Raw genomic sequence first — 18,878 nt, forward strand, 5'->3', positions numbered from 1 at the left:
AAGGGGTAATGGCTTTAAACTGAAAGAGGGTAGATTTAGACTAGATATAATGAAGAAATTCTTCACTCTGAGGGTGGTGAGGCACTGGAACAGGTTGCCCAGAGAAGTTGTGGATGCCCCATCATCCCTGGAAGTGTTCAAGGTCAGGTTGGACAGGGCTTTGAGCAACCTGGTCTAGTGGAAGGTGTTCCTGCCCATGGCAGGGGGGTTGGAACTAGATGATCTTTAAGGTCCCTTCCAACCCAAACCATTCTATGATTCAAATGGTAGTGATGAACCAAAGGGTTGGCAAGAATGCCGCAAAAATGGGTAAGAGGTGTAAGGAAGCGCATCTCCATGTGCTTTCTAACTCTTCAAGGATGTGTGCTTTTTAGAAGTCTGCTTAAAAACAAGTTTTTGTGTTGGTGTGAAGGCTCACATTGCACAATACCAACTGGTTAAAGCTCCAGCACGGAGCAGCACGGACCTCCGTCAGCAATTCCTTGCCATGAAGTGATGACAGCCCAGGGATGGAGGGGAGGGACTGCAGAAAGACAAGTGGAGCCAAGCCTGTGCATCTGGGCCAAGTAAGGGCAACGCTCCCTAAATCCTGAAAAGGCACAGGGAATCAGTTAGGGTGGATTTGGGGGAATAATGGGGAGGAACGGGCCGTCGACGTAAAGAAGCTGTGACGTTCTCTCCCAGGTGCAAAATAGAAACCTCCTTTGCTAGACAGGACTGGTGGAATGCCTGCAAAAGCCTTGCTCCCTGTGCCGAGATGCGCATGATGCACTGCAAAGCTCCAGGTGTTTCCAGGTGGCTCTGCCTGGTGTGGAGGCTCTGCCAGCTGCAGGTGGGGAGCCTCTGGGGCTACAGACAGGGGAGACAACCCTCCCTTGGCAGGAGATGGGACGAGCTGATCCTTAGGTCTTTCCCCTCCCTGTGATTCTTGGATTTGAGGGCTGGTTTTCCTTCCTCTTTACTTTCTTATAGGGAAGGGAGAGAGAAGAGGGGTATTTGGGTGCAAATTGTTTTCTGTATAAGAATTGTTTAAGTTACATTGCACCAAGTTCACCTGGGCTGTTTCCCAGATCGCTGAACAAGGCAGTGACGTGATCCAGGGAGGAAACGCCTGGAGGTCAAAGAGGGGAGGTGGGTTTGGAGTTTGCGTTTTGCTTTGAGATTGCCTGGTTGTATCACAACAAAACCCTGGAGCCCTCTTCTTTTTGGTGTCAACAGAGCACCTGAATACTGTGCACAGCTCTTAGGATCCAGGGTAGGTTGAAGGCCAAGTCTGCTAGATGTTGTGTGGCCCCACAGTAACAAACTGTCCCTGTTGCAAAAGCTTTGTAGGATGCCTGTAAACAGTATCGCATCTCTAGCTCCTCCATTCCCTTCCACACAAGTTCAAACCTAGCAGTGTCTCCAGGAGGTCTGTGATCACTGGAACAGCGTCTCTGGAAGGACTTGGATGTGGCAAGTCCTCTCCTTAACCTGTGCTTTTTCCATGTCCTAGGCTCTCTGCACACTGGCCGGAGCTCTCCGCCCCCAGGGAGCGTTCCCGAAGAGCAGCAGCAGATTGCGCGCCAGGGATCCTATACCAGCATCAACAGCGAGGGCGAGTTCATCCCGGAGACCATGGATCAGAACGTAAGTGGGGCCGGGGCATGTAGGTTAAACTGGAACAGCATCAGTCACGAGGGAGGCTGCGCTGTGAGTGCCATTCCCACCATTAAATCCCCAGTGGGCCCTGCGCACAGGGCTCAGGCCAGCTTTTTCCAGGAATGGGTGCCCTTGGGCTTGACATGCCCAAGAAACAGTGGGCCTGATTTCTAGAAACCCTAAAAGCCAGCTGCAGTGGTGATGGCAACATGCTCAGGCACCTCAGGTGGCTCTGGAGGAGTGTAGATCTGGCATACGCGTGCACGCCAGCTGCCAGGCCCTCATGGCCGCAGCGTTCCTGGATCCCGGGGACCACGAGGGAGTGTGCCAAGCAACCGATTGCCTGCGATTGCAACGGCCTGGGGATGTCAGCAGCTCTCGCTGCTTCCCGTGGGCTGTTTCTGCCTGAGCTCCCACTACAGTTCTTGGCTCTGCCCACAGCCTCTCTCTGTGGTTTTGTCTCTCTGTCCCTCCCCCATATATTTTCTTTTTCCTCTCTTACTAAGGAGTTCGTATATTCCAGTCCCTCAGTAATAAAAGAGCAGCTAGCTCTTCAGCACAGTGATGAGCAGTACCTCTTCCTCCAGTCAATTTGGTACCCACGATGGGGGAAACTCTGGAGTGTCAAGGGACCAGAGCATGAGCAGCTTACACCTCCCTCTCCATTTGCATCTCTGCTCAAGCTATAGGTCCGATGAGTTTCATATAGGTCCTGTGAAGTCAGCTGGGCTAAGTGGGCACAGAATTCGTTCTTGCAAAGCTCTTGGAAGGGCAGGACCAGGATCCACAATTTGCAGAAGGGCTGGCCGTGCAGGAGGGACATGGAGGGACATCTGGAAGGCACTAAGCTCACTCTAGCAGGCTGCAAGGATCTTGCCTAGGGAGATGTGCATTTCCTACACTCAGATAGCACCCACTAGCTCCACTTTTGTGTGCAGGCTGTGCCAGTGTTTCCATGGCAAAGTTGTGTTTTCAAATGGTTTATTATACAGCCATTAATAAAATAAGAAAGTCACTCTGGGTGAGTCTTGGCAGCTTCAGAGCGCAGATGTATCTTGTGCTCCTTGCAGCCAAAAGTTGGCTTTCTATTGTTTCCACATGACTTCCAAACACGTTTGGTGGGATTAAGACAAATTGTGTGTGCGTGCAGGGGGAGGGTCCGCATGAACCCCCTCTTGGGTGTAAATCAACACAGCTCCACTGGCTTTTAATGGAGCTCCGTTAGCGCTAGCTGAGCTCTGAGCCTGCTCCTAATGAAGGTTCCCAGATGCTCTCCTCGCTTTTCCCCAGCATCACGCTGTGGGTGGCCTGCTGCCCTTCTCTGGCAAGTTAAATGCAGGAAAAAGGGGATTTGGGGATGGTTTTGGTTTGTTTTTTTTTTTTTTCTCCCTCTTCTCATTGAGCAACCGTGCTTTTCCCCATATGGGCTTTGCCCTCAGAATGTCCTCGTGCTGCAGCTTCCATATGTGCCTTGTGGAAAACCACTTACAAGCTAGTGCCTGCTGCCTTTTGGGGGATGCCCCTGTGCAAGCCTGTGATATAACTGCGGTCTTTGCCTTGAGACCAGCTTGGCAGATGGGCAGAGGTTGAGCATGGAGCCTGCTTGGATTCCCAATTCTATGCTTTCAAGAAATGAGTCCGTTTCAGCATTATTTTAACCACTGGGAGAGACCTGGCGTGGCTGGCAGAGGTGGGGAGCGGGGTCTAGCAGGGGTCTTGCTGCTCTTTAGCTGGTGCACTTTGAAGGATGAGGCTTTGGGGTAAAAACTGGGAAGCAGAGAAAAATCTCACTTTCCAATTGGGACTGTCCTGCCAAAACAATGTGAGCTGTTATGACAACCGGTAGAGGAGGTCTAACGCAGGAACAGCACATGGAAAGGGAGGCTGTTCCCGTACATGGGGAAGGAGGAGCGACCTGGGTCCGGGAGCCAGACTTGGGTCCAGGAGCCAGCGAAGGGTGACTCCGTGTGGTGTTTAACCTTTGCTGCTCAGCTTTCCCAGGAACGAGCTGGGCTTGGGGCTGGCTGTGGAGTAAGGGTTAGGGAGTGTCCACGATGGGTCTGCAGCCGGGAGGAAGCATCGTACCGACCACAGCACAGCGTGGCCCTGAGCAAGCTCTGCTCCACATAGAAGTGCACATAGCCCCTGGGTTTGCCACTCAATACAAAACCTCTATTGTTACTAACCAGCTATAAATAACCCCGTCCAGTACAATGTCTCATCCAGGAAGCAACATAAATGCAGCTTTTGACTCACTGAGCTAGGGAGAGCCAAGGCAGTTCCTCTAGCCAAAAGCCCTAATGATGCTTCGCTTATCACCGGAGAGGAAGGCTGATCTCGTGTGCCAGGGCAGCTTGGGGAAGTCAGGAGTCCAGGGCTGTGATCCTGGCTGTGGCGCACAATATCTGCTCGGCCTTGGGCACACTGTTTGTGTCCTGATATATTTTTTTTATTATTCTTTTTCACAAATACTTTGAGCACTTTGAATCTCATTGACTTCTCAGCATGGTTTGAACATCAGGGTGCTAATTATCTTTGCCTTGGTTTCCCCACTAGCAAATAGCTGTTGGAAAGAACAATAATCCAGAGAGGGCATCATAAACGGATTTCCACTGGGAAGAAAACTTTTGATAGATTGGATCTCATCTCTACTGGGGCTGGCATCAGCTGGTGTAAATCAGCCGGCTTTGGTGGAGCCTTGTTGACCCTGCAGAGGTCTGCTAGTACTGGAGCTTGAAGAGCTACAGTGCATGGTTTTATCGTTTTCCCTTTTCTTTCACTGTCAGATGCTTGAAGCTTTCATCAGCCCCGATGAGTCGCTGTCTGGGAGCTGCCAGTCGCTGGACAGATCTGTGGACAGGTGAGTCATGCATGTCACCATGTTCACAAGCTGAAATGCATAGCAGGAGAGGAGCGGGGTCAGTGGCATGCCCTGAGGTTCCTGTTGGGATGAGGATGCACCTGAGAAAAACAAATCTATGTTTTTATGCTAAAAGCCAGATCCTAGTACAGACACCTGGTATGATTTGCTTTGCAGTAATCTGAGCTGGATGAAGTAGCTGGGGATCTGTGGCAGCCTGGCTTTGTGTGCCCAGGTTTTCTGCTTCAGTCAGATCCCTTTCCTACCCCTCTGGCTTTCTGCAGTCGCCAAGTCAATACTCCATTAGCCTCTCCATGCCTACTCCTCCCCGGACATGCTGTCTGCTCTCCATTGACCGCTTGTAAATTCGGCAGCCCCTGCGCACTGTTAGCAGCCACAGATATGTCAGTCAAGGTGCTGAGGACACCAGGCGAGCAACAACTAAGTTTAGCTTCTCAGCAGGAAGCAACTAGGACACGTTGTACTAACACAGGCTGCAGTTCAATAGTTGGTGCGTCTGGTTGGTCCAAGCTCACACGTGCACAGCAACTGTATGTTTGCTGCTCTGCACAGTAGGCTGCGTATAAGACACAGTGTCCTTTTGGGAAGCAGTATATATTTTTTTTCCATCTGCATCAAAGATTTTCTTTTCCCCCTGTTGCTTTTGCCGTACAGCATCAAGGCTGTGTTCCAGCAGGTCTGCGTTGTGTTGATTTGATTGTGTAGCGTGCTTCAGGTTTGCAGCTCTGTACACTTTGGATCTGTCTCAGCATCAAGGTCCATTTCCTTTTTGTGGCTTTTAATAATTTCCTGTGATGTATTTGCTCATTGTTACGGCTGTATGGAAGCTGGATTCCTTGTGCTCCCAGCCTCAATGCCCCAGCTTTGCTTTTGCATAGGCTTTGCTAGGAAGAACGACAGAAGGAGCACAGCCTGGTTATAACGCTTTATTGTGACCCAAGAGAAGAGTGTTAGGCATGTTTGCAAGGGTATGGCTTGGTTTCACGTACAAAGAAGCAGGCAGCCGTGTTCAATCATGGGGTCTAGGAACTGGAGAAGGCACGAGGAGGGCTATATTCTTCAAAGGCAGAAAGAATTCTGCAATTCCTGCAAAGACGTAGCTGAGCCTTTGCGGAGTAAGTATGACTATTCCTGCAAAGACGTAGCTGAGCCTTTGCTGCCAATTGCTTGAGATGGCATTAGTCTCAAGAGGGCAGAGCTAGTCACCAGGCAGGGTGACCAGTCTGATGCTAAGAAATAACACGACAAATTCCTCTTCACTGTAGCAAACCTGTTGTGATCAGCTTTGACATGAGTCGATTTCAGAGCACTTTACAAAGCAGATTTCTACTACTATGCCCACTTTGTTAAAAGGGAGAGTGGAAAAGCAACCTGTTCAGGTCACCCTGTTGGCCCTTACGGAGGCTGGGGTGAAATTAGGATTGCTGAGATCCTCTTGCAGTGCTTTATCATCCTCTCAATGTAGTTTTATAAAAGACCTTGAGCCTTGAAGCACCAATCCTTCACTCTTCCCTCCTGGTCTCCTGGGAGGGTATGTGTACCCAGTGGTGGTACGGACCTTCCTCCTGCGTGAGGAAGGTGGGGGATGATGTTGCAGAGAAGGGGAGACCCGTACAAATCAAGTGTGAGTGAAGGACTCCAAGCATGTACATCTGCAGCAACTAAGCAATGTTCACAGAAAGCAGAGTTGCATGGTTGAACACTTGACATTGAGGGAAGAGAAATCTGCATCCCTCCTTCTGTGCATAGGTGTTACAGTGCAATCTTTGGCTGCTTCGTTTCAGCCTGGTGACTGTGTTTTCTGCAACATCCCTTTTGTTTGCCACAGGAACAAGCTGTGATTCAGCAAAAAAACAGTCTTCATTCTTGTGCAGGTTGAGGATGGGAGCTCAGTCGGGTAGACTGGACTGATCAGTGATCAGTGCGTCTCGTGGTATAGCCTGTGCTTTCTGCATGTAATCACTTCCTAATTCATTCCAGAGCCTTTCTGATACAATAAAGTACATCCTTTTTTTTTTTTTTTCATCCCTTTGCAGCCCTCCCTTTACCCAAACCCCTGTTCCTGGGAGGAAGAGCCATCACAAAGACAGTCTTGATTGCATGGGTAAGCACTCTTGAAGGTTTGTATTTGCTTAGAATTATAAAAAGCATGTAATAATGAAACTGGATAAAGGCTATTGGAGGAGTGGCACTGCATGAAAAGTAAAAACAATCAAGCAAACCAGCTCCATTTCTTAGGTTAAACTGCAAAATGACCCTGCAATGATCAAACATGAATGTTCTCTAAAATCAAAAGACCCAGAGCATCAAACACAGGCAGGGCTGCTCTTGTCATCATTAACCCTTCTTGGCTCTGCAGCAATAGTGGTAGCACTGAAGAACCTTTGGGCCTGGTTTGGGAATCAGTTTACAGCAACAACAGTCCAAGCTGGGTAGCAAGGGCCCTGAAGTAAATGGATGCAGGCAAGTAAAGGTGTTGAAAGATCAGAGATGAGCTCTGTGTTGGAAGAAGCTGCTGAGGGGGCCTTGCTTTTGTATTTGGAGACAACTGGGAGGTGCTGAGAAGCTGGAACAGCCTTGTGGCTGACAAAACATCACCTTTTGTCTCTGTTAGTACCCGTGAGTTGTACTTTCAGGATCTCGACTTCCTACATAGCAAAACCTGAGTCCGAGACTCTCTAGGGAGTTATACCTCTTCCACTTCCATTAATCTGTGATACTGCAAATGCTGTTAGAGAAAATGTATTGGTAACCTGCAAGGATCATAGGTTACTGCTTAATCACTTACAAACATCCAGCTGGTTAAATCATGGAAACTCTGTAATATTGTAATGACTTTCACTATTAAAAATGAACAAATGGCAGTCAGCCTGTAGCACGATAACTCATTCCTGGCCTGAGGCAGGATTTCTAGATTGAAATGTAGAGATGAAGCTGCAGTCAGTCCATGTCACTGAAGGTTTTAATACATCCCTAGCGGTAGGGGAGGCATTTTGCTTTGAGACAGCACTCGAGACCGTCACTCACACATGGCTTGCCGAGAACCTCTTGACCTGTCCTTGTTGCTTTTCTTGCTGACCATATTTCAGCCATTATGTGCTCCTCTTGAGCACTGCTGTAATGGGGAAATCATGCTGAAGCGCGGCTGAGGCCAGGAATGGTCTCCAAGGAGCAGCTGCTGGCCCCAGGCTAAGACAAACAAACAATCAGAACGGACTGTGTCATTAGAGTTGGATGGAGGAAAAAAAGGAGGTGAAAGATGGGGGGGAAATGACAGATATTTTAATCTCAAGTTATTCAGTGCTACCAGCAATAGCTTCCTGTGCTGCGTTTTTTTATTAAAAAAAAAAAAAGTCCTTATCTCACACGTCCATCCATCGCTCTCACAATCTCGCGTCTAACCTAAACTCTGATGATCTTTAATCCCTTCTGTATATTCTAAATCTATCTTTCTAGCATTTAATCAAAATAAATATAAAAGTTTGGAGCTCTCGGGGTATAAATTGGTCTCTGGCTTTCAGAGGTCAGGCATCACATCTGAGAAGAAAGAGGGGAGGGATTGTCCCGTGTTAGCCAAGTGCTGGATTTTTGCATTTCCCTGGAAATAGCTGGTATCAGACCAGAGGTTTTGGAGTAGATGGATCTGGGCCTGGCAGTTCTGTTTCCACGCTAATTTTTGTATTTTCCATGTGCAAATAAGGTGTTTAGTGCTCTGTCTTGGAAACCAGGCATGGTCTATGTTAATCCCCTGCCTTGTATTTGAACAGTGTGGGCCAGGGTCCATAAAGTCAGCAGTTAAACCTCTTCGCTTTAGGGGAACCAAGACCAGTGTGTCTAACCCTTATTTTCCACTGAGGAGTGTGTGACTGTGGACAGATTTCAGAGTGAGCCTTGGGGAACGTATGGTCGTGTAAATGAACGGCTTGTCTCCTCATTCTTGTCTGTAATTTAGCTTGAAGACCAGAACACTTTCCCATAAGAAACACTCTGGGCATTTGATACTGAGCTGATCTCAGAAACGCATCTCTTCTTCCCTCCTGTCAGATTTCGACATCCCGTTCTGCGAGAGGTTTGGGAAAGGCGGGACCTTCCCGAGGCAGTACCACCTCTCCCAAAGTCGCAAGGACTACAGTGATGGTAAGAAAATGATGGAGGGTCAGGGAGGGAGGTGCTCGGTCCAGGATCTCAGTGGCTTTTGACAGTGCCTAGGACTGGAGAGACTTAGGAAGGAGAATTTTCTAATAAAAGGAGAAGAACCAAGTGATTTGGGATTCACTTGCGTATTCTGAAGAGCATGCTCTGTGAGACCTTGCGGGTCTGCTCTTGGGAAGTGCTGAGCATCTACAGCATGTATGAAAGTCAGTGCTCAGCTCCTCCTCTGCTTATACCTGGTGTTTTAACTTAGCCACATGGATGGGTAGCATTTCTCATCCCTGGCGATATCAACCTTTCTGTTCTCCTAAATTGCTTGCTTTTGAGGATGCTGGTTTGTGACAGCAGGTTTCTCACAGAGCTGTACGAAATCACCTAGCAATTTCAGGATAGCAGTATCTGTTCACATCTCTGTTTTAAGCTGGTGAGCTCTGAGCTTTGGGGACCACTCCATCACCTTGTTGCTGCTGCTTCTTTCGCTGTGTGAGACTGCAAGTGGTGGGAGGTGAAACTGAATAAGGATCAAATTCCCTTGGGAAAAAAAATACTGAGGACATGCAGACAGCATATTGAGCCATCCAGAATGAACTTCATCTCTCACTGACACCACCCTTGTGCAAGCAGTTATCACAAGATCTGGCATTGCTTGTGTGGTCATTTGTATTGTGGTCTTAGGGGATGGCAGGGATAATTTGCAGTGTAAATTCCTGCCTATTCAGAGTTTAATTGTGATTAACAACGAACAAAAACCCTAATGTAATTAAACTGTTGCAAATCCCTCTGGAAACATCTGCATTAGATGTAATGCCTGCTGTTAACAACTCTTAAATTTAATTTAAAACGTTCACAGGGCCTTGCTTCAGTTTCATTAAGCTTGTTTTGTTTAATTTGAAGAGGTGCATCAATGGATCTGGGCAGCAACCTGAGAAAGTGGTGATAGGTAGATCCAAGCTGGTGTGTGCATTCTTGCCATAATTCTCCCCCTTTTCTCCTACAGGCCGGAGGACTTTCCCCAGGAGTTACTTCCCACAGGAGAACCTGTTTCACCTCGTCCCTTCTAGCCGAACCAAGAGCTTTAATGGGGACAGCAAGCTCAGCACCTTGCAGTACGACGAGTACAGGCCCAAATGGTGGAACAATTGTGAAAAAGGTCTGCAGGTCTTCAGCACCTCCCCTACGAAAGCTAGGAACTGTAAGTGAATCAAAGCCACTAGTGTTTGGGATCTCAGTACGTCTGGGTCTCGACACAAAATTAAGTTACCGTCACCTGCTGAGTTAATGGGCATTAACTAAGCTAACCATGTGTGAATGCACCCTGATTCCATCCCCAACACGAGGCACACTGCGCGAGCTTACATCTCAGTGAGGAAGACTTAATACAACACACTGTACCTTGGCCTTGACTTGAGGGCGCGTATGGGGTCAGCTGGTTTTTATCACTTGCTGAGTTGCAGAGAATTGCTTTTGCGTTGGACTGTCAATGTGCTTGCACAGCAGAAGCTTCCAGGAGACTTGGGATGCAGGAGCACATGGGTCCAGAGGTTTTGCAGGCTGCTCTGGTATTGCAAGGCTGCCCCTACTGTAGAAATTGGTGCATTCTGGGCCTGTTCAGTGATGGATAACAACCTAGAAATGACTAGTGAGATAAAACTCTTTACTGGTCCCTGCCTGGGTTGCTGCTCAGCCATGCTGTATCCTGCTAACCACTCCTATAGCAGAGGAAAGTTCAACATTAGCTAAGAAAGCATTTTCTAGAGGAAGGACGCTAAAGAAATATGACTTTTCTGGGACTTGTTTCTGCTTTATACTAGTGCAGACTGGGAGACATCCCACACACACACCGGTAGCATTTGTGCAATTAAAACTGGTTTGTCGTGGTGCCCCTGGGAGAGGGTGGCTCACTGCTTGCCTTGATGAGCGAATTGCAAGCCTGATCTGCACTCTGTAGGGTCAGATGGACCCTGGTGCTGAAGTCTCCCTGCTGTGCTCTTCTCTCAACCCTCTCCTCTCTTGTGTAGCCCTGCAGGCACCTGTGAACTGGAGGCTGGGGAAGCTGCTCGGAAGAGGAGCTTTTGGGGAAGTTTATCTCTGCTATGATGCCGACACTGGCCGGGAGCTGTCGGTGAAACAGGTGCCTTTTGACCCCGACAGTCAAGAGACAAGTAAAGTAAGTACAGGGGCAGGACTGCGTTCTGCAGCATGTTGGGGGATTGTGGGCTGGAGGCTGAGGGTAGAGGTGGTGGGAGGGGTCTGTGTGCCTGATGGAAGGCAGTGTGTAAAGACAGTGTGTGTGGTCCCAAATGGCTTGTGGCACCAGTCAGCATGCTCTGGTGACTTTTCTACCTCCCAGTTCCTTGGTCATGTTGGGCTGCTCTGTCTTGGGTATCATCTCTTCCAGGTCTGTCTGCTCTTCCTTAGTTTCAGCCTTCTTGCTCCCTTCGCCTTCTTCCTACTCTGGGCTCCCCATTAGCTTTGCTGGTGTCTTCATTCACACCTTTCCAGAAAAACTCCTTGAGCAGAAGTAAATAAGTAAACCTGTCTCAAATCCAAGCCCTTGCGTATCCCATCTCTTTCTCTCCTTACCTGTTCCTTCGAGCACTAGAACAGGCTTCCTAGAGAGGTGGGCGATGCCCCAAGCCTGTCAGTGTTTAAGAGGCATTTGGATAACGCCCTTAACAACATGCTTTAACTTTTGGTCAGCCCTGAATTGGTCAGGCAGTTGGACTAGATGATTGTTGTAAGTCCCTTCCAACTGAAATATAATATTCTATTCTATTCTATTCTTAGGGCAGCAGTCCTCATTTGAGCCTTGCGTGGCTGATGTCCTTGTGGGTAGCTTCGCAGGTGCTATGAAAAGAGTGCGCAGCATCGAGCACTACTTGGATAATATTGCCAAAGTAACCATTCCCTTTTGTCACGAAGCACGTCTGTTTTGTTGCAGGAGGTGAACGCCTTAGAATGTGAGATTCAGCTGTTGAAGACTCTCCGTCATGACAGGATAGTGCAGTACTACGGGTGCTTGCGGGATCCTGAGGAGAAGAAACTGTCTATCTTTGTTGAATACATGCCAGGGGTAAGTGTGCTTAGCTTCCTGCTAGAGATTATCCTGAGAGAACAGATTTAGACTGCCCTGGAGTTTGGTGAAATTTGGATCTGGAGTTAAACTGTTCAGCTGAGCTGCTCTATATCTGATGAGCCAAACCAAAACAGTGGATGCATCCCTAAGGCTTGGGAAAACTTAGGTTGTGAGTCAAATGTCATGGTGAAGCCCGGCTTGGGGGTAGTATAGTGGGTGAAATCAAAAGCCTTGAAGGCAGGTTTTAGGTTTGAATCCTGGAGCAGGGTGTGTTCACAGTCTGGAATCTGAACTTGGTGAATGTGGGATACGATCCAGATCTGGCTCCGAACACTGTGGCCTGAGCCCACCCTTAAGTATTTATTGCAGATCCCTGCAGGAAAAGCTAATAGTACAACTGTCCACCCACAGCTGTCACCAATTATTTATGGCTTTCAGCATGTGTGTATTAAAAACAGTGTTACTCACTTGTAAGTCTTCTCCTCTTCAGAACAGAACTTCTTGTTGGTAGCATTAGCCTCTCGTGCAGGAGTGGCTTCAATTTGTGACTTTGCTGATATAGGATAAAATAGCCCTAGGGAAAAAAGAAGATCAGGAAGCTTTGAGGGAGTCTAAGCAGGGGCTGGAGAATGTACGCAGATTAGTTGAACATCTTTCTCTGTTAGCGAGCATGTGAGTTACATCAGCCATCTAGACAAAGTCATTGGTTGGTATAAACCAGCATAACGCTATTTACATTGCTGGAGGATCTGTTCTCCTAAGTCCCGCCTGTCCAGCTGGACTCATTCCCCAGAGTGTGGGAGAATAAACCTTTGTTTATACAGAGATTTGTAAGGTCAGAAGGGACTATTAAGTCATCTGGTTGCAAATAATTTTGGTCATTAGTAAACATGCAAGAAGCCCTCCTAACGCATCTTGCACATGAGTAGTCAGGTGGACTTTCACGCGTTTGAGTCCCTTCCAAGCCCTGTCCTCCCTCTTTCCCTGCGGGCAGGCATCTCACTTTCAGGCCCTGCCACGAGGCATGGACCCAGAGGGGTAAACCCCTCTGGGGTTTCAGCAGTCCCCTTGCCGCTTATTCTGCAGTGTGCCGATGTTTGTTAGCAGTCAGGAAACCAACATTTGATGCTGGGACAGTGTCCAGCAGGGCTGGAAGTTGAATGTTTGTTTTTTTAATGATAAACCAGAGCTCTGACCAAATACAGATTGACTTTCGTGCTGCAACAACGTCTCATTTCACAAAAGGAGCTCAGGGCTTTGGTTTCCAAGGCCAGTGGAAGCGCATGAATTCCCAAACCTTGCAGCACAGCAGCTCCACAATGCTGGGTCTGGCCAAGCTTCTGATTTAACAGAGCCAGCTTGGCAAAATCTTCACGAGGCCAAGCTCGGGTGCACCATTAGTCTGGCATTCTTATGATTGCCCCCATTAAATAGCTGACTCTGTATTTTCTATCCTGCCCTGCCCATAAACTATCTTTTTAAATTTATGCTTGGAAAATGGAATGGTCTCTTTGACCAAAGGCCTTGAAGACCCTGTTTCCCCTTCTTCAGTATCGTGTTTGATGTCCCCCCATCAGGGTGAGGGAGGTCAGGATAAGAAAGCTTGTTTGGGTTGTGGGTGAGGGAATATACCCTGCATACAAGTTGTACGAGGGGGTAATTTCAGAGCATCTCGGGTTACTTCAGCATCACTGTGAAAGGGAAAGGAGAGGCCCATCCACAGGTTCACCACCAGCCTCAAAAGAAGGCCAAAACAGTAGCTGGGCAGAGCAACAGCAGAGGTGGGTGGATGTGGAAAAGCTGATACAGTTTGAGTGACTGACTTGGAGCAGAGCACCCCACTGTTCCCAGAAGAGAAGGACCTATGGCAATCTTGGATCAACCCTGGAGCTGCAGGACAGGCAGAAACAGGATGAGTTTCCACTCCTGCTCTTCAACCAACCTGAATGCTGGAGGTAGACCTGGGTGCGACCTCTCTGGTTGAACCCCAGATCTGCCTCTGGTTCATCCCTGCTAAAACCCAGCTCTGGTGTAGTGAGGGACATCCATTTCCAAGTGGGCAGAAAATACAGCTAAAACCAAGGGGGTCAACGTTTTGCAGATGGTAGATGTCTGCACCCCTGCTTCCTTCCCTCTTTGTTCAATAAAATCAAACCAGTAGGAGCCTGCGTGCCTGGGTCAGAAATTCAAGGCTGGGTACTTGCAAATTGTCTACCCTGGGTCCAAGCAGTCCCATGTGGGGCTGATCATGTCCCTCATGAGTCTGTCTGCCTCATGGCAGTGGGTAGTCCTTGCTGTGACAAGTTGGGAGGGGGGAGGCTTCATAGAAGACTGACTCATCAGCTTGGCCCTGAAGAACTAGTCGAGTTGATCCTCTCACTTGAGTTGTAACTCCTCATCGGTTTGGTCCTTCTCCGTGAGCTGTTGGTGATGTCCAGCCACTAGAGGGGGAAAAAGATCTGTAGTGTTGGCAGAAGGTAGCACTGATACACACCAGAGACCATAGCTCTTTCTCCACTGGGATCTGGGACATAGGGAACAAGTCCTTGCTCCATTCAGCACTTAGTGGATTTTTATCTTGTTGTTTCTACAGCAGAGTGGCTTTTATAAGCTGGGAGATAGAGTGGTCAGGAAAGTTTAAAAAGTCACTGTGACATGAGGCACCTGGTTCTGCTGGTCCTTACAGTTGGTACGTGTTTTTTCACTGCAACAGGGCTCAATAAAGGACCAGCTAAAAGCTTACGGTGCTCTGACCGAGAACGTCACACGGAAGTACACCAGGCAGATCTTGCAAGGAGTCTTCTACTTACACAGCAATATGATTGTCCACAGAGACATTAAAGGTGAGTAGATAATACAAAGAGGCTTCTTGCTTGTTTGGATTTGTTCAACCCAACCTCCCCCCACCCCAATATAAATTCTTGTGTAAAACATAGTGCTGGGATCTGGTGTTTCAAGTATTTTTGCCCCTGGCCTTCACCAACTTGAACCATGAGAATCTTGAACCATGAGAATCTTGAACAAGCAGCTGAAACCAAAACCTTGTGCTGTCTTCCTGCTTGGGAAGCCCAGATTAAGTACTTTTGAGAGGCATTATTGTTAACTGCCCTTACACATCTGAAAACCTGGTGTAACATACCCAAGAATTGAGAGGCCCTGGCAATCAGAGGGATCTGAGACTCTGTTCTGCTGTCTACACATGGGGAGGATGATCTGTTGTCTCCCATTCACTGTTCACTTTTGGGAAACCTGCTGAGGGAGACTATTCAGGAGAGGCAATGGAAGTCAACCCTCTTGGAGAGCAGCTGTCTTAGGAGAGGGGGGGGTTGCGTAATGCGGAGTCCAGCCCCACCAAGGCTCCCTCATGTCCAGCTCTTTGCCTTCGCCCTTCCTGCTCTCCTCACTGTAGTCACTTCAACTCAGGTTGCTGCTTCATCTCTTGGGGTTTTTGGTTTTGCTTTTTCACCCCTAGGTGCCAATATTTTGAGAGATTCTGCTGGAAATGTGAAACTTGGAGATTTTGGGGCCAGCAAACGCATCCAGACCATCTGCATGTCTGGGACTGGGATTAAATCTGTCACGGGAACACCGTACTGGATGAGCCCAGAGGTTATCAGTGGAGAAGGCTATGGAAGAAAAGCTGACGTGTGGTAAGGAGTACAGTAGAAACCCCACCACTGCCACTTAAACAAATAATCCCTTTGGGAAGTTGGAGTGGGAGCAATAGGTAGAGCTAGTAGTTGGAAGATGGAGCAGTGCAAAGGATGGAAATGGGAGCTAAATGTTAATATCAATATCCAGAGGGAGCATGTCGTAGCTGAAAATCCCAAAACAGGAGCACTCAAAATCACAACTTGCATTTGGAAGCTTTTATCATGTCTGAGGGCCATGCGCAGCTCGACCCTGTAGCTGCTCTTCAATTCTGGAAAGCAGGTTGGTAACAAAGTTTGCTAAAAGGGCTGTTGAGTTTCGGTGGCCCTGATTTTAAGTCAGCTAAACCCAGCTCGGAGGCTCAGGGTGATCTCATGCGGCCTCTCAAAAACTGCTGTGGCTGAGGCACAAAGACAACCAAAATCATTGGCTGCTTGTGAATGTTTTGATCTGTGGAGATCCACAGATGTCAGCTGGAGCCTAAAAGACTTGGGATAACGCTACTAATCCTTGCAATAAATGGGGAGGAAGCACTGTTTTCAGAGTATGCTTTCCGTTGGGTGCCCAAGCAAAGCAGGGTCAACAAAAACTAGTCCCTCCGCTGGAGGCCTGGGGGGGGAACCTAGGGAGTCCTTAGCAGGCAGCCCTGCACCGTCTGCTCTGGCTGATGGGAGGGTTCAATTTTTTAGGAGCAACTACGAATGGAGGTGGCTGAGAGGGTCCCTGCTGAGACGAGGACTCCTCAGCAAGCACAGGGAAACCTCTCAGGCTCTTTGCTGCTCATCTGACGTGCTCCTTCTCAGATGCACGTCGGAGATGAAGTTGAATGTAGGTGAACACATTTCATTCTGGCTCAGCTTCCTGGGGAACTACATGCTATTGCTGAAACCGTGGTGTCTAAACTTGTGCCTGGGTTTCCCTTCAGGGCATGCTCCAATAAGGTGTCTCACATGCTTTTATGAAACTTAATATCCACCAGTTAACACAGGCAGAAAAGCCACCAGCTTTAGGGCAAGGCTTGCAAGTTCACTCTCGCTAGTGGGAGCGGAGAGCCCTGTGCCAAGGACCCGTGTGAACAGTGAGCTTCAGGGGGCCACGCGTACTGGAGACGTGTGCCCATCTCTCACATGGGTTTGCTCCCCGCGCAGTCTGTCCAGGCAGGCGCAATTCTAGAGCCGATTAGGCTTCAAATGCACAGCCACCCCAGTCCCTTACCCGCTGTCTCACCCCTGCATGCTTGGCGTTGTTGCAGGAGCGTGGCCTGCACCGTGGTGGAGATGTTAACGGAGAAGCCGCCGTGGGCAGAGTTCGAAGCCATGGCGGCTATTTTTAAAATCGCCACCCAGCCGACCAACCCCCAGCTCCCCGACGGCGTCTCGAACTCCTGCCGCAACTTCCTCAAGCAGATCTTCGTGGAGGAGAAGCGGAGGCCGACAGCCTCCAACCCCCAACTTCCTCAAGCAGATCTTCGTGGAGGAGAAGCGGAGGCGGAGGCCGAGGACCTGCTGAGACACCAGACACCACACCCCTTCGTCAACTGCGGGCTCTGAGCCCCTGGCAGCAGGCATGGGGAAACGCCGACGGGAGGGGGGCGGCTGCCAGACCAGCGGCCTTTTGCGCTCTGCGGTTCAGACCTCCGCCCTGGGCTGTCCTGGTGGTGGCCCCCGCAGGTCCCTTCTTGTTCGGCACCGGCTCGGCACCTGCCACGTTGTTGGATTTCCAAGCTGCGCTCGGGACCGTCGGCGCCGGGAATTCAGAGCGAGGGATTTCCCGGACTGTGCGGGTGCTGGCCTAGGACCAAGTAACCTTCTTGCCGCCAGCGATATTGGGGTCATCCCCCCTCGCCGTGTTGCTTATCTCTTGGGGAAAGTGCAGCAAATGGGATCTGTCGCCCCCCCAGCACGACAGCGATGCTGGCAGCATCCCCGGGAGCAGGGATGGAATAAGATGCTTGGTGGCAATCACCACCTTTCGCAGGGGAACAGACAGGGGCTTCAGCCAAGCCGGAGGAGATGATCCTCAGACCGCAGAGTCGGGGGGACCCGGGTGTCCCCGTTCACAAGGGGACCGAACCCTCCTGGAGGTCGCGGGACCAGCATCTCCAGTGGGGCGGCGTTTAATACTGTTCTGTGCCTTAAGCGGTTACAATCAAGGAGTGATGCTCGACTCGACACAAAGCACGGGGTCGGGCTCAATGATGCAGCAGCCATGTTGACTTTGCCTTTGTGCGTGTGTGTGTGCGTGTGTGCACGCGTGTGTGTATGTGCAAATCTTGGAAGAAGGGGTCTTCTCGGGGCGCAGGAGGTCTCTGTGGGGTACACCCACGGACGGATGCCTAGGGCCTCTGCCACGGGCCGTGCAGAGGGATGTTTAAAAGCTGTCAACGCCTGCAGTGGGCAGGGCTGAGCACCAGCCAGTTTGTGCTGGAACCATCAGGGTTCAGGTGGGAGCCGGAGGGGATCTTGGCGAGGGCGGCTCTCTGCTCATAGCCGTAGCCCTGCTAACCCGTGCCCATGCTGCTGTGCTGGGGCTGGAGGGATGTCAACGTGTTTTGGAAGTGGAGCTGCAGGAGGAGCCCAGCGGGTCTCTGTAAAACCCAAGCAGGTGCCTAAAATTAGGCAGAGGGGACCGACGCCTGCGGATCTGGGCTGGGTGCCTTCTCCTCCATGCCTCATGGGACCAACCCCGGATGCAGGGAAGGAGGACGTCACCTCCGCAGTGGTGCCCGAGGGAGCAGCTGCAGGACCATGAAGGCTCAGACCGGGAGAGCAGAGCTGTGTCGGTTGAGGGCAGCTGGAAACAGATTTCTTCCCCCAGTGTATTCAAAGTTGTAGGAGAAAATGGGCCAGTTGAAAGCAGAGTTGGGCTACAGCCTCTTTGACCAGCACTACCCTGCTGGAAAACCTGGGCAGGGAGCACGCACAGGGTCCCTGGAAGCTAATTAATTAATCAGATCTTGGTTATTTTGGACAAATTAATTGCACCATCCCACCTCCCCCTTCCCTGCTGCATTAGCTATTTCCATCTGGTTCAGCAAAGGGTTAAATAAGCCGTTACCGGGAGGTTGCAATCTTCAGGCCAGTGTGTCAAACACGGGTTTATTTTAATATTGTTTTTAATGGAAAATGAAAAGTGTTGCTTGGACTGAAGAGGAAATTGAGAAATTGGTTGTTCGTGTGATTTCACACATCTTTGAATTCTTCTGCGTGGAAGAGATCAAGACTTTGCACCGCTGGTGTGGCAGTGGGAGTGTTTCCTTGTCCACAGCTCCGAAAAGAGAAGCAAAAATTAGTTATTTCAGTTTAAAAAAAAAATAAAACGCTGGTAGTGTTAGGGCAAATTAAAAGAAATAGCTAAAACGATTCCCTATAAATTTGCCTGCAAAGCTGCAGAGACCAGTTATTATACAGGCTGGGCTCCGGTGAAGCTGGGGGGCTCCGGTGAAGCTGGGGGGCTGCGGCAGGGCAGCACCCGGGG

General features: G+C 49.5%; 1 protein-coding gene across 1 annotated transcript in view; it reads left to right on the top strand.

Moving 5' to 3' along the window:
* LOC103896151 (mitogen-activated protein kinase kinase kinase 3) overlaps nucleotides 1-16,951 on the top strand; it is a 66,204-nt gene extending 49,253 nt beyond the window's left edge. The window contains exons 7-17 of the mRNA XM_009275927.1: nucleotides 1,496-1,629; nucleotides 4,428-4,501; nucleotides 6,559-6,626; nucleotides 8,567-8,659; nucleotides 9,672-9,866; nucleotides 10,693-10,841; nucleotides 11,616-11,747; nucleotides 14,464-14,593; nucleotides 15,223-15,400; nucleotides 16,654-16,837; nucleotides 16,895-16,951. Coding sequence (XP_009274202.1) covers nucleotides 1,496-1,629; nucleotides 4,428-4,501; nucleotides 6,559-6,626; nucleotides 8,567-8,659; nucleotides 9,672-9,866; nucleotides 10,693-10,841; nucleotides 11,616-11,747; nucleotides 14,464-14,593; nucleotides 15,223-15,400; nucleotides 16,654-16,837; nucleotides 16,895-16,951 — 1,394 coding nt within the window. The remainder of the gene's footprint in view (nucleotides 1-1,495; nucleotides 1,630-4,427; nucleotides 4,502-6,558; nucleotides 6,627-8,566; nucleotides 8,660-9,671; nucleotides 9,867-10,692; nucleotides 10,842-11,615; nucleotides 11,748-14,463; nucleotides 14,594-15,222; nucleotides 15,401-16,653; nucleotides 16,838-16,894) is intronic.
* Nucleotides 16,952-18,878: the final 1,927 nt, after the last annotated feature.

The sequence above is a fragment of the Aptenodytes forsteri genome, unplaced genomic scaffold (assembly GCF_000699145.1).
Source record: "Aptenodytes forsteri isolate BGI_AS27 unplaced genomic scaffold, ASM69914v1 Scaffold80, whole genome shotgun sequence".
Lineage (NCBI taxonomy): Eukaryota > Metazoa > Chordata > Aves > Sphenisciformes > Spheniscidae > Aptenodytes > Aptenodytes forsteri.